Source organism: Gallus gallus, chromosome 1, assembly GCF_016699485.2.
Source record: "Gallus gallus isolate bGalGal1 chromosome 1, bGalGal1.mat.broiler.GRCg7b, whole genome shotgun sequence".
NCBI classification, from domain to species: Eukaryota; Metazoa; Chordata; class Aves; order Galliformes; family Phasianidae; genus Gallus; species Gallus gallus.
Genome location: NC_052532.1, coordinates 88,689,624 through 88,704,875, shown reverse-complemented (window position 1 = coordinate 88,704,875; position 15,252 = coordinate 88,689,624). Strand labels below are relative to the sequence as shown.

The following is a 15,252-nucleotide window of genomic DNA, read 5'->3' as shown; positions in this document are numbered from 1 at the left end:
CCACTGACTCCTATATAAATAGCTTAGCAGACACATTAATGGGACATTATAATTGTTTATTACTCCCTTGCAGCACCAGTGGGGCACATCTCTGCAAAGACTAACTGCTTTTGCCAAGAAACAAGCTAGCTCATGGAAACTTTCAGGCTCGTTCACTACAGCAATGAAGGGTTCATTGTACTTCAAATCCAAACATGTATAATAAAAAAAGGTCACAATACCTTCATGTAGTCATGTGGATTCAACTTTTCTCTACAATACCTAATGCAAATTCTGCCACGTTTTCAGTTCCAATACGAGCGCCCACAATCTTAAGGTTATATCCCAACTGGACCGCAGCACATGTTTAACTGAATCTTAACTTCTTCCCACAAGGCAGATCATGCTTTGTTTTGTTAATTTGTAAGGTAATGCCTGGGATGAGGCTTTACGTATAAGCCATGATTTGTTGCATGCTCTGTCTGATGCTGCCTTCACAGCAACCGGGGCAGGGAGCTCCAGCCCGTGAACTGTACAGGATCTGTCCTGCCCCAAGGTCAGCCCGAGCTCGCACTTGGTAACCTTCAATGCACAGTTCAAGGTTTCTCTGCTCAGCAAAGCACTCGCAGCCAGGGGCTATACAGAAGGAAATTCTTTTTTCTTTTTTTTTCCCCCCCTCTCTTCTTTTTCCCCCTCATTCCTTTCCTTTTCTGTCAAGTTCTTTAGCTGGGGGTCACTGATTTATATTCCAGCCAGACATTAAACGGATGGGGGAGGGCTGGCTGGCTGTAGTGTATCCAGCTGTGGCCCTGCTTTGGCTGGTGAAATGAGCTAGAGACAGAAGAACAGAGCACTGATCTTATCTATGTGTAAGTGGAAAGAAGGACCAAAAATCAATAATAAATCCTGAAACACCTCAGTAAATTTACAAAAAACACTTCATTTTTATTAATTGATTACCTGACCCAACATTCTGAAGGGACGAGGCGTTACTTCTGTTTGACATCATATTCTTTTAACTGTCACATAGAAGACGAAACTTAATTTTGACCTGCAAATAAGATAAAGGAAAAAAAAAAGTTCCTTAAACAAAGGCATTCTGAGAACATGTTTTGAGTGCACAGCACAGACCAAAACTGACTTATCTTCATGTAAAATTTCCACGCACAACTCAAAAAGAAACAACTTAAAAGATGCTTAGAAAGCGTACTCCATGTTTAACGTGGAGGCTGTGGAAAAGAGCGATTGGAGTTGTTTTATCAGTTTAGAAGTCCATATAATTTCAGTTGATAATCTGCTGTTATCTGTGATCCCTGACTCCGTGCAGGCAGTTACTAAGTCACAGCTCCTGAGCTCTGTTTGCATTCCTGTGGTTTCCTTAAGAAACTGTCAGGAAGGTTGGACTCTTCTGCAGGAGATTTTGAGAGCCGTAAGCCCAAATTCAGCCCACACAATGCCAGCATCCTGCAATCATGATGAAACCTACACTGAAACAGGTATGCAACCCAAAACACAGAAAATATTTTGGCAAGATGTGATTTCTGAGGCTCCAAGGGAGCTGGGCAAGGAACGCAAAGAGGCTCTTTAAAGTTTATTAGCAATAAATAAATAAATAGATGCGGCTGCAAGGGAAACTTGGCTTAGCAGAAATGCCAAAATTGTATCCCAGCCACTAAAGACTAAAATTAAATTTAAATCCAAATAGAACGTCTCAAGAGGGTTATTCTGTTTATGAAAGGCTGAAAAACAGGCTTTAAAGGAATTGCACCCAGTGACAAAATTAATGGTGAGCGTCTGTAGGTCCTCTGTGTTTAATTCTGGGTGAGGAAATGGAAACGTGGCAGAAGAACAAGCGAGGAACAGAGACAGATGACCGATGCTGCCTACAGATGAGCCACCTATTTGTCCTCGGTGGTCACAGCCTCAGCATTTCGGGTCTCTGCTGCACAGAACAGCCTTAGAACAGGAGCTGCTAAATCCCTCTAGAGAGAAGCTTCCTTGCAGTAACCTCTGGCTTTTCTCCCACCCTGCTGCTCCCCTCCCTTGCCGTGCCAGGCAGGCCCCGTCCCTCCCCTCTTACTTCATGAATCACATCTGCGCTGATCTCACTTCACAGCACTTTCTCTCTTGACAGAGGTCATTCCCCACTCCTTCTAAGGAGAGAGTTTCCACTCCGTCGGGCATCTCTCCTCACAGCGAGAGGCTGCCTTCACCCTGACAGCCCTCTCCAGGAATGGGAGACATGGGCACTGCAATTCTGCTCTTAGGAGGCCTCCACTTGGGCCTTCGGCACTGCAGGCTTTGAGTGCTCCACGACAGATGGTGGGGAACGGCCTGGAAAGTACAGTTTTCCAGCCACAAGTGCCACATTCAGTGGGCAATTTTGTTGACAATGAATGTCTTCCATCCCTGAGACCCAGACCTTGAACATCTATAATCCCCAAGACCTAGTAGGGTCTCCCACCCCATGGAGAGATCCCTTCCTGCTTGCCTTGCCTCCTCTTATGAGTGGCTGGTGATCATGAACTCTCCCAGCCCAAAGCTCTGAAGCCTTAGAGGCTTCCCCACCAGGAAGGACCAGCTGGTACTCTTGTCTTTTGCCTGCTGGCAAAATGTTAAGCAACAGGAAGAAAATACCATTGAAGTAGCTGCTACCTTCCCATCTTTGCACAGTGTGAGCACGCGAGGCACTGTTAAAAGGCATTTTCAGACCATTGCTCCTCAAAAAGGTGGACCTTAGGTGGACCTTCATCTTCTCAGCGCATGTTCAACTTCACATAGAAAACTAGTGACTTGCAACCTTTCACACTACTCTGTAACAGAGAGCGTTAACTGTATCATTGATCAGAAAACTAAACTATGGACATCTTGGAATTAAAAGGCAGAGGAAAGGGTTGCTTTGAAAGGAAGGATGAGAAATACCTCTAACACCCGTCTGCATCTCTAGCATTACTTCCTTATGATTAAGATGACTGGTAAGATCACTAAAAAATAATTTAAAAGCCCATCCCTTCTATCCTGTAAGATGATGGCTACCACTTAATCAATATGACAAATATTAAAGAGCAAAGAGGAAAGGATTTCTATGTAATTGAAAATTCCATCTTCCGTTTGGTGAACTCATTTTGCCAATAGTCAAAAGGAAGAACATATTTTTTAAGGTTAAATATTTATACAGCTTCAGTTCCAGTTTGAGAATTCAATACATAATTCTCTCCTTAGAGAATGAGAGATCAGAGAGGTGACCACTTAACAGTAATTGGATCTGGGGAGAGAAAAACTATCTAAATATTTCTACCATGAACATAAGCAACAAACTTCAAATGAACTCGGGAGTTAAACTAACAGCTCAAACCCAATAGTTCTTTTGCTCGCATGAAATCATTCTCTTTCAGGTCAGGAAAGAGGGGCCTCATCCAGCAACCAGCAAGGCTGATCCTCACAACAGAGCACATACTGCACTCAGCCTTGTCTGGAATGAAGTAAAGTGACTTCATCTGGGATTTATGGTCATCTGAAGTGAATGTAGACAGCATTACCAATCACGTTTCATCCCCGCAGTGCCCAGGCCAAATTAAGTTTTGTTTTACTAACGACCAGAAGACACAGTGATTCATGGCTCAAACAGGCGGCGAGACAAAGGATTCCACTTCTAAGGTATTATAACGCAGGGTTGCTTTACACCAAACATCCATCCACTCAGCTGAGCAGAAGAGATCTACAGCTCCACATAACACAGGTACAGCTTTGCACAGTGTTTATTCCAGACATTTAGGGTGGTATTTCCTCACTGAGTGGGCTCCGTCCCCTTCTTTCAGTTCAGCCTGAGCCGACAGCCTCCTCCCCTCAGGACAAGCTGCTGCAGCACGCTGGTCACTCTTGTGTTACCAACAAGCCCCTTCGCAGTGCCTCAGGAATAGCTACTGCGTTCCTCTGACTGAAAATAAACAGCCATTTTTAAACAAAGTTCTTAAAATTGACCATCTGCTCTCTCAGGCTTCTCTGCACTTCATTGTTTCTTCATTCCTGGTTTCCCAAACAACACCACAAGCAGCTCCCGGCAGCTCCTGTCCCCTCTCATGTCCCTGACATTTCTCTTCAGGAGCTCGCACTGCAGCAGCATACAGCCACCCATGGAAAACAGATGAAAGTCCACTGTGCTCTTCAAACAAGAATTTTTTCTGCTAAGTTTTCCCAATCCAAACAAAATTTGGTGAATTACTGCTGATGGCTTCAGTGCCTAGAGTTGCAACTTTCCCATGGAGTAGCACACCTCTACCCAAAAATGGGCTGCTCCCATCTCAAGTCCATTTACTTCTTTCCTGCAGAATCTTAGGACAATGCACTTGTTCCTGATTAAAGCAAGACTGTTACTTTCTTTCCCCCCTTCCTCTGTTATTCTTTGTTTACAAAAAGTCCTGACAGGCTTGCTCACATGGAGCTGGGAAGCGAACTTTATGGAGCTCTGTAGTTTACCTCTAAAAACATTGAAGTGTAAATCATCCTTTCCCCAGTCCCCTAAAGCCTACTGCCAAACAAAAGCAATGTATTCAGAGCAGGGCACCTGCATAACTCAGCTGAGATGTTATACCCAAGGCCTAGGGAATGAGCTCATCCTTAAGAGCGACCGTGGCCACCTCTGCCAAAAGCTCAAGAACTCAGCAAGGCTGCTATCCTAAAGTCCACTTCGACATCTCAATTTCCTCCTCCTCCTTCTCCCCCACAGCCCAGTACACCAGACCTTAAGCTACAGCTAATTTCCTGCCAGCACAGCCCTGAAAAATCTTCCAGTCCCTCACTTTCCACAACAAAGAATAGATACAGCCTACAGTAGGCCAGTGTGAGTGACCGCAAGGTCTGGTTATGGAGCTTTCATTCCCAACGCTCACCCTCTGGCACATTCACTAGACTAAATAAATTAAAAGGCAAATATCTGCAAATCCGATTTGACCAAGTCCCTCCCTTGTAACCCTGCAGGTTTCCGATGTGGAAAAAGGAGTGGCAGAGGAAGTCACTCTCACAGCTTATCTCTTCCTCTGAGAAATTATTGTGCTTATTGGGATATTGGAGAAGGAGCAGAAAAAGGGAAATGCAACAACAGAAAAAAAAAATCCTACATAGCTTCACCCTCATAATAAACCACATCTACTCTTCTGGTATAACTACACCAATGATTCCAAAAACTGCACCAGACTGCACAACTGCTCAAGGTTTTTAATTGTTCCACCCTACTGCATAAGCATGAGTCTCTCCTTTATTATGGCTGATGTAAATCATTTACTCTTTCCTGTGAACTGAAACCACACATTCATTTTTATCAGGTCAGGAAAACTGACAATTTTAAATACCCATCAAAACCGAAAGCATTTATTACCACTGAAGTACCACAGTTTGGTTGCAAATAGAAGACATCACCTTACACAGTGCAAATGGTGAAGCTCCATAACAGAAGCTGCACTGTAACAGCTACTCTTACCTGGAATTAAAATCATTCCATTTCACATCTCAAAGAACCTTATCTTACTCCTATGCACAGGTAGGACAAGAGATTAAACCACTTACTCAAACAGCATTATTTCAGCAGACATCCTTACCCCTCCCTTACTTCTCGGTCACACAAACCACTGTTTCATCTGGATTGGCTCACTGAGCTAAGCAGAGGTTAAGATTGCCGTTTTAGAAGGAGAGTTCATTGTTTTCTGCCCAAACAAAATCCACCAAGAGGCAGAAATGTTTCAGAAGAAATTCCTGTTAAAACAATGAACTCCTTTCTTCATGCTGAAAAACAGGGCTGGCAAAAGCCAAGCCAGCCTCAGGTCAGCTTGGTATCTCTGTGGCAGTAGAGCTCAGGAGCCAGCTACCCAGCCCAGACCAGCTCACCGCCATGCACCAATACCAAGGAGCTCCCAGGCCTTTGTCAAGCACTATTTCATCAACTCTTTTTCCGCTCAAAAAAAATTGAGCGTGCTAAATCAGGATGTAAAAATTCACACGGACTTGGCAAACAGAGAGCTCCGCTGGTGGCTAACGGCCTGTGACTGCTTGTATCTAATTGCACAGACTAACAAAAAACAAACAACATCTGGTGTAGCAGGAAAAGTACATAAATACGTTCACTTTCCATATCTGAAACCCGGGAAATGCAGACTTCCTTGATCTAAAATTTGAGGAAGGAGGTTGGGTGAAAAAAAAAATTATGAATCCAAACTCATGCACCGTAGAGGAGCAGAAAGACCTTAAAGAGAAGTTCCTTCTTTCCTAACCTGACAGGATACATTTGCCGTTAGGATGCCCCTCATACATTCAATGAGAACTTGCCATACACAGCAGGTGAGTGAGTCCCAGGAAATCTAAGAGGCTAGAAAAACTCCTCAGAACAACTCCTAAGATTTGACCTTTTCCTCTGAGGCGGGTGTGGATGCCAGGGTTGCTTTTTGGACATCCTTACCATTTTTCCCCTATCTCCCCTTTACGCTCTCCCACTCTCCCAGCCAACCTTTGCCCACGATCCGCTTTCCCTCTGTGCTCATTTCTTTCACTGCCACTTTGTGCCTGTCAGTTCCTTTGCTAATCGGCAGCCTTCACTGCCCACTTACTCTGACAGTTTCTCTTATTCCGTTTGTCCCTTTCTCCTCAATTTGTCTCCTTCCCGAGACGCCTGCCCTGTATTTCCAAACATCCCCTCCAGCTCTTCAGCGCGCCTTCATTTTCCAGCGCTCTCAGTGCAGCGGAGATGCCCCCAAACTAAATGCTTCACATCACAATTGCTCGGTAAACCACATCGTGACAGTGGCAGCTTGAGAAGCTTCAAATTGTCGGGATTGCGCCCACTGCGGGCAGCAGTGCTACCAAACCACAGGCCTGCCCACACGACACACCATAGCACTTATCAGCCAGATTTTGTTCCCTTGAGCGAGGAATACAGGTGCTGTAACTGTACTTATAGCACTTAATATAATGGAGGCAGTTAGCTAAATAGTTCACTGAAAATCTGATCCTGCTTGCACAAGACTTGAACAGGAGAAAAACAAGCTTCACGTTTATAGATCTCCCTCTTACGCTGAGGTGTGTGGAGGACCTTCTGCAGGGAAGAACTCCCAGATTTCCTCATTTGTGCCCCACTGCTCCGAAACAAAAGCCGAGTGACAAGCATCTGCTCCGAACACGCTCAGCAGGGCATCACCTTACAGCTGGTTGGCTAATGCACTGGGATGCACTGCTCGCGGTGCTGGCTGTTCTACACACCAGCATTATCTGTTTGCTTTAACAAATGAAGATGGAGAGAATGCACTACACGCGCAGCGAAGGCAGCGTTAACTCTTTCACCAGCAATCAGCACTCCTTCCCCCACCTTCGTTATTACAGCTGTTCTCAGGATCCCGAAGCAGAAAAGGCAGACCAGACCTCCCCATCCCAAATCCCCAGGTCCTTCAGATCCAAAACCCCTCAAATTCTTCAGGTCCCAGCCAATCTCAAGGCAGACCTGCAGTCTTCATCCCACCCACCCCTCTGCCTCTCACTTTAACAAAAAATACTCCAAGTCTGTACTCTGTTCCTTGCCTGAAATGGTCAGCTTCACACACTTTCAAGAAACCAGTTGCTGATGGTATCCGGCAAGCCCCGATAAGAACCAATTTGGAAAAAAAAAAAAATGACTGTTCTTCCTGTCCTGGTTGCCGTCAAAGATTTCCATTCCCTCAGTGGGAACACGGACACGCAAAAGAGCTGATTTAGCATTTGACAGAACGGAAAGACGTTTATGGTGTAGAAAAGGAACCACTTACAGCGACCACGGGAAAGGTATCAGTGGCTCCGGCAATAGTAAAGCGTTGCTATCTGAAGCCTCTAAAAACTAACAGTCCCTCAGTTCCCCTCTCTGACAGCACAGGTGAGCACTCTCCTGTGCTCTGTTAACTTCTTTTTCTCCTACGTCCCTTCCTTTTGCTAGAGCAAAGCAAGCACATCTCCGTGCCGGCAATCCCACTCGGCTCTACCACGCCTTCCCTCACCCTGCGTCTCTTCCTTCTCCCTTATTTCTCAGAACCTCGAGGGCTTGAGAAAAGACAAAAAAAAAAGAAATTCACCAAATGTAAGACCAGACAACATTCCCTATCTTCCTCTTTCCCCTGAAGAGGGGCGCACACACCCCACACATCAGTCGTTGCCCTGCTCCTATGGGCAATGCGCCCACCAGCCGCCCTGGAGATGGCACGTGTGGCGTCGAGGCGCGCAGCCACGGTGACAAGGCGAGCATCTGGTGGAAAGGAACCTGTGACAAGAGCAACGTGCTTAAGCTCGCGGGGGCAGAACCCCATCTCTCCAGCTTTTATGTAAGCACCGCCAGCCCCGTTCGCACTTCGCCACGCAGGGAAACGTCTCGGGCAGCTCGGAGGTGGGAAGGAGAGCGCAGGGGATCGCCGGCTCGCACCGTGCTCCGGGAAGGATGCGACCCGTCGGCTGCCCTCCGCGACGGGCCGGCTGGGCTGCCCGGCTCCCGCAGGGCGCTCAGGTGCGAGGCTGCACCCGGCGGTGCCGGCTCCCGGCGGAGCCCCGCAGCCAGCAGCCGAACAAAGAGGCGCGGACAAAGAGCGTCGTCCCCGCTCCAGGTACGCGAGCGGAGGGAAGCGCGAGGCACCGAGACAAAGCTACGCCGTCTTCCCGCGCACCCACCCGGCCCCGCGGGACGCCGGCCCCGGCCCGCACTCACCGCCGCCGCGCATCCCGCTGCCGCCCGCCGCTGCCGCCCCGTCCCGGCCCCGCGCCGCCGCCGCCGCCGGGAGCCGCCCCCCGCACCGCGCAGCGCAGCCCAGCAGCCAGCGCCGCCCCCGGCGGGGCTCGGCCGTGAGGTACCCCCGCGGGCGGAATGGTTCGTTCCCCGCAGGCTGGGGTCGCGAGAGCGGGGCAGGCGAAGAGAAGCCGGAATAGGGGGGGGTGGGGCTGGGAGGAGGCGATCGGGAGAAAAGAGCGGAAAGAGCGATAGGGCGAGGGTTGGCGGTGGCCGGCTGGGTCCTGCCCCGCCGCGCCCCCACAGCCAGGGGTAAGCGGCGCGGCGTGAGCGGCAGCGCCGGGGCAGTCCGCGAGAGCAGCCGGCCCCCCAGGGGCCGCTCCGGGCGTTTTGCGAAGCATAAATATTAATCATGAGGCAATTTCCTGCCCGTAAGATTAGCTGAGCAAATAGGGCGGCTGCCGGGAAGGCGCGGGCTTGCTTTTCTTCGCCTGGGGTGCTCTTACCTGCGCCCTCCTGGGAGCCCTGAGGGCAAGGCTGCTCCCTGAGCCCCAGGAGGGAAAGGGGCTGTCCCGGGGCGGAGCCTGGCAGCCACCTGTGGGGCCTTCGAACAGTTTGCCCCCACCTGGAAAAACACCACCACCAAGCAGCACGTGTGCGTGCACACGCTCGTGGCCTCCTGGAGAGGCCCTAGGTTTCCGGGAAGGCTGTGTGGCTGCTATGCCCTACTAGCTGTCCCAGGGCAGGGAGCCCAGCTGACCCAGCAGGCTGGGCACAGGGCTTTGGCCAGCAGCCCATGACCCTGCATACCAGGCAGGGTGCGTTTAGTGAAACACTGTGCCCAGTCCATGACATGTTTGTCCACAAAGGCTGGGGACTCTGACCCAGGCACCTCCAGAGGTCTGGAAGGCTGCTAAACGATAGGCAGCAGGGCTGCCGCTGTCACCAGGGCAAACCAAGGAGCCTCCAGGTTCTCTGAGGAGACCTGCAAGAGCCAGACACGCAGCCAGCATTGTTCCTTCAGCACGTATGCATCCTCAGCCTCATGAAGAAAACCCCAGCGATCAATGAACTGACCCCATCCCATGATGTGAGGGCAGCAGGCCAGGGCGTCCTGGATAATGGTCTTGCTCGGTGCAGCGTTGGCCTTGATGCCCTGACATTTCCTGTTTGTGTCTCAATAAGCAAGCACCACCTGCATGGGGCCTGGGTAGCACCCCGCAGACCTGACACACTACAGAAACTCTGCACTGGTCCTGTTTGCAGCATTAGTTATGATCTGGAGCCTGTCTTGCCTTTTCCAGGGGATATTTTACTTGGCTAAAAGAATCACTTTACCACCGTATAAACTCTGCAATCCCTCTTTAAAATCTCTAATCTGTGTTATAACACCCTCAGTCCCAGAGAACACTAAAGAGGTAATGGCTGTCCTGGTGTCTACTGCAGTTTTCATAGAAAATGATGAGCTTTTAAGACAAGTTATTCCAAGAGGCCAGAACCTAGCTGAGCTCTTCCCCTGGTGATGTCTGGGGGCTTCATCTACTGCTGGTGTTGAACCTGGCTCTTCTGCTCTGCTCACCAAACAAACAGTAAGTCCACGCGGTTAAACAAATAAAGCCACATACACGTCAGGAATGCAAAGTTAAGGACCTGCTCACAGCTGGAAGAAGTGAGAATGGCTTTTAACAGTGCCGTGTAGTCAGAGCCAAAAGCAGCCAGCCTTCCCTTCATCTCAGGGGGTTTTCTTTTGTTATTTTGAGTGGGAAAACTAATAGTAGTCTACAAAAACCTCCCTAGGGAAAATGAAGCCTAATAATGTGGAAAAGAGTAACTTACAAAGGTACAAACCTTTCCTCTGAAAGAATTTAGGAATGGCTGTTGAATTGTTCCTGTGGTTAGCTCCTACACAGTAGGTGGGGTGTCAGCAAAGCTGGATGAGGCTGAGCGTGTGTTTCCCCTCCTAGACGTAGGTAGGTCACTCTGAAAGTGATGCCTCCTCTTTATTTCTACGGAAACTACAGTATATACAAAATACACAATAGCACTGTTTGATAGGGCACATTCTCTGCTACTAAACACTGTTTTCAATATAGTCACCACCAATATCTTTCAGTATAGTCACCACCATTAGCTATGCATTTTCTCCAGCAATGAACAAGAGCCTGTATGCCATACTTGTAAAAATCTACATGGCTGTCCAGAACGTGGCTTGTCTTTCACACTGCTGTCACCACCACTGAAACACACCGCCTCGCTGTTTGATCTCCATCAACGTTCAGCAAGCATTGATGTATGCCAGTGGGTGCAATTTTTTCTGCATGAAAGAATTCAGTGACACACCTTTGCTTCATTAGCACTTCCACATCAGATGTGATTTTGTCAGACTGCCCCTCTGCTACCATCTGTCACACAGCAACTAAATGTATTGTAACACTGATGGGAAGGTTCAGTCTCTCCTACTGTACCACCAACACCCGCCTCTAATGTTGTGGGCTGAAATAGGAGGCATTACTTTCAGAACAGTGCTTGTACGTATGGGAAAACGTTACCCAAATCAGTGTCATCTGTTTCTTGGCAGCAAAAGAATAAAGAAGAAGGAATAGAGCTTGTTTCCAAAATAACAAGAGATACACAAGGCCAGCCATAGCTACAGCCATGAAATAAGTTGATAAGCTGGAATGTCTAACAAGCAAGACTGGCAACTTCTAACAACAACTACACATCTGAATCTTTCATGATTGAGAAATACTCAAAAATGAGCAAAGAAGTAAAACTCCAAAAACTAAAGAGGTGCAACCTGCCTGCTCTTGTTGTAACAAAAGCAACGAAACGCCTCTTATTAAAGAAAATCATGAAAAATGATATGGAAACTTGCACATGAGCTAGGATTTTCAGAAGGGTTCACTTGTCCACCTAGCTAGCTTGAGCTGTCTTCATGGCGGCGTCATTGCTACATCAACTGCATTGCGAATCACGGAGGCCTTTAAAACTCCCCACCCTTGAGTATGCAGCATGCTCAATAAAGGTTTAGTAGTTTCCATGGTAATTCATATAAGTAAAAATCAACTGTTGGAAAGCTTGCAGGAAGTATATTTTAATCAGGAGCATTGAAAATGGTAATAAAAATATCTCATTAGCATTCTTCTGTAACAGGGAAGGAGAAATCTCTTCAGCCGGTTCTAAACTGAAGGTGAAGTCACCTCTCTGAGGTGAAGTCACCTCTCAGCAGGCACTCACAGACTCCCTTAACCAGTCCCTTAGCATTGCAGATTTTATCCACATGTGTGGATAAAGGTGTGGGCATGACTGCGTTTCTGTACCATGAGCCAGAGCCCACAGCTGGTTCTGGCTTTGTGCTACCTGCGGGAGGAGAGACAACACTGACCTGACAAAGTCAGTCAAGATAAAGCTATCTGTTGATGACTCTGAGCATAGCTACACCCAGTTTTGTATTTGGTGGCAAAACTGGTCCAGTTTCTTCCCTTTCCTGCCTTAAGTATTCATTTAGGTTCCCAACCTATAGTCTGTGGCTTTCTTTGGTGGGCTGATGCGGTTCTTGGTGGAAACCAGGTCAAGAAAATGATCCAGGTGAATACTTCTTTCCCTGCCCCCTTCTTCTGAAAAAGGTCCAATATGTCCTTGTGCTAGGGTGACTGATGAGGAGAGGAAGCATGGCGCAGCACAGATCTGAGATGCTGTGCTGCAGACCAAGCTACATTTCTTGAAATAGCATCACCAATACACCAATGGATTTTTCAATTGCACCCTTCTTGGGCAGCACATGGCAACAAATGGGGTTGTACTGACTCAGTGCTTTGCAGCATGTGACCAGAGCATTTGCAACCACTGCCTCAGTAAGGAAACCCAGCTGTTGTTTGCTGTTGCAGAATAATACAAACACAATTGCTTATAGCTCAAAAATAATAACAATTTTCACTACCAGAGCTTCTGAAAGCAAGTGGTAATTCTGCTGTAACGTCATCAGAGACATTTTGAGGCAGTGCAGTAGGCTGGGTCTGGTTCTGAAGGAATCTTGGCTTTCAAGGCTCACTGGGAATCTCTACTAAACAAACAGGCAACCTGGAGCATGACTGCATTCATTAGTACCATGCTGGTGAAAAAAGAATAAACATTCCTGATAGTTCCGCTTGTCATCTGAGCTACCATCTGGAAATCTGTTAATGCAGCACTCAGAATGGAGGTATATCAAACAAAAAGAAACTTAAGATGATGTTCAGCCAGTGAGGAGTTTCTGTGCCTTGCCCTAAAACTTTACTGAATTGTCACACAAGAGTTATCAACAACAAACCGCCTTAGGAAAATAAGATACATGAGTAATCAAATCTCATGCTCCAGGGCACAAGTCAATTGCTGGAAGGGTCAGGAATGGAATTTCCTCACTCTCTTCCTTTGCGCAGTTGTACACAATTAACTAGGTTGTAATTGCAAGGCAAGAAAGTGGTTAGGCTTTGCATTCCTCTGAATCATCAAGTGCTGCCTGCTTTTGCAGCTGAGTTCTGAGCTTAAGGGACCAGGCTGGCAGGGCTTGTTCTTAGTTGCTCTTCTGTGAGGCTCTGCTGATGTTTGCATTGCAGTTGCAGGGTCTGCTTTTTTCGTGCTTGCACAGTATGCCCGTATTTCAGAACAACCATGAAAGTGAGGACTTAGTTTTCTGTTAATGAGTTGTCACCTTAAAATGTCTTTACCAGTAAACTGCATAACTGTTAATTACTCACATAAGTAGTAGCAGTGTTGTAGCCATAATGACCTAGAGATATAAACAAGACAAGAGTTGTTGGAAAGGCAACCATTTTTGTTAAAGCAAGCAGACCATTTAGTGTAATAGAAGGTCTTGCTAGTTCCTATGTAAGTAATTCATTTTAGTAGTCAGAAAGGTTTTAACTGACAGGCCACATACGACTCTTCATGTCACAAGAGCACTACCCTGTTAGTTGGAGCATGGCTGTCTTTGTAGCTGATTAATTGCTTCCCTTTACCAGAAGCAGCATGCATTTGTGAATGAGAGAGGCTTATGATTTAATTATTCAACCCTCGATACTATAGCTAAACTCATTACAGTGTTATTGAAGTTTTTTCTACACATGAATACGTATTTGGTACATGGTAGCCAGTTCTGTGAACAAACAAGCTGATAAGCCCAAGCGCGGGGTCTACAGGCAGCACCTTGTTCAGTGTTCCTTACAGGTGTTAAGGCAGTAAGCAAATGATGGGCAAAGAAGACATGGTGCGAATACAATAGCTGCCGTGTTTCACTACAATCACAGATGAGGGCAGCAATTCGTTCTGTAGTTGGTGGCTGGATACAAGGGGTATCTATGTCCTGCGGTTGCTCCTTCTAGACTTTTTTTCCCAGCGAGGAATAAGTTGATTAATAGATTCCCATACACGCCTTAATTTGTCTCTGATGCCAAGCCAGGAAAATGTGCTGTTCCCATTTGGTCTCTATCTGTCATTATCAAATCTGGATGCGCAAATGTTTTTATCTCTCTCTCTCTAACAATGCAGCGGGTTGTCTGAGCGAGACAGTGCTTTCTTTAGTAGGGAAACTGAAGAAATCTAAAAATGCTTAAGCCACATGACCAAGGTTACACACAAAATCTCAGCTACAGCAAAACACTGAGTGGAAAAACCCACGATACTTCTTTGATTTTGAAGTTAATTTGTGTAAATTCAGTTAACTAGTAGAGTCAAAAGAGGTAAAACAGTGCCTTTCTACCAAAAGGGAAAATGGTTGCCAAAACGTTCGTCATCCTCTTCAGAGTAATTTGAGCTATAAATGAGTTAGTGGCTTTCTTGAGGGTGAAAGCTCATCCTAATGAAGGTTAGATAAAATACATCTTCACAGCGGCTTCATGGAGCCGTCTTTGCTAACACTGAACATTGCTTTGCTGCATTGAAGAGAGTTGTAGAGGGATTTTCTTGGCAGATGGCCCTCAAATGTGAAATTAACTCTCATTAACAACACAAAGGATGACACAATATCACTACAGCTTTCCTCCACTACTAGGGGCAGAATAAGATGCAGACAAATTTCAGCCTTAGTTTTGTGTGTGCGTTTGTTGCTGTTTTTCTTTCCTCTAAACAGGGACAAGATTAAAGCAACAGAAAATAAATACAAATTATCATTTTCCTCCCTATCTGTCCTTTACTCAAAGCTGCTTATGTGCTTAGATAAACAAAATATGCAAAACCCAAAGACAAACATCCTGGAGAGTCACTAATGCCCGATTCAAACTCAGCCTAACCAGAACAGTAGTCCAAGCACCTAACTCCCCGCCTGCCATTGCAACTCATTCAACAAAATCCTAAAAATGGAGCAGAGCGGGGGAAGAAGATGGCAGCATGGAGTGCATTCCCTCCTGTCAGACAGCATGGGCCGAAAAGGGAGATGGACCAATGCCTCCCTGCATTTTTAAACTGGTCACCGCTGTAGAAAGCCAGCTCCTACAGCCAAGACAACTTAGATACCAAGCCGCTCACTTCAGAGCATCTGTGCCTGTCCTACATCACTGCGTGCCAGCAACCCA

General features: G+C 46.9%; 1 protein-coding gene across 17 annotated transcripts in view; it reads right to left on the bottom strand.

Annotated features, from left to right (window-relative positions):
• The window catches only part of PHLDB2 (pleckstrin homology like domain family B member 2), a 113,182-nt gene that overhangs the window by 57,286 nt on the left and 40,644 nt on the right, over window positions 1–15,252 (bottom strand). For 6 of the 17 annotated variants that reach the window (XM_040667005.2, XM_040667026.2, XM_046901523.1 and 3 more), the window contains one exon: window positions 940–1,030. The exons of 2 other annotated variants lie outside the window; for them this stretch is intronic. In XM_040667005.2, coding sequence (XP_040522939.1) covers window positions 940–988 — 49 coding nt within the window. In that variant the 5' untranslated portion in view covers window positions 989–1,030. Of the gene's footprint in view, window positions 1–939; window positions 1,031–7,763; window positions 8,738–9,210; window positions 9,238–15,252 lie in introns of those variants that run through there. 9 more of the 17 variants (XM_046901517.1, XM_046901562.1, XM_046901567.1 and 6 more) reach the window with 5 other exon arrangements.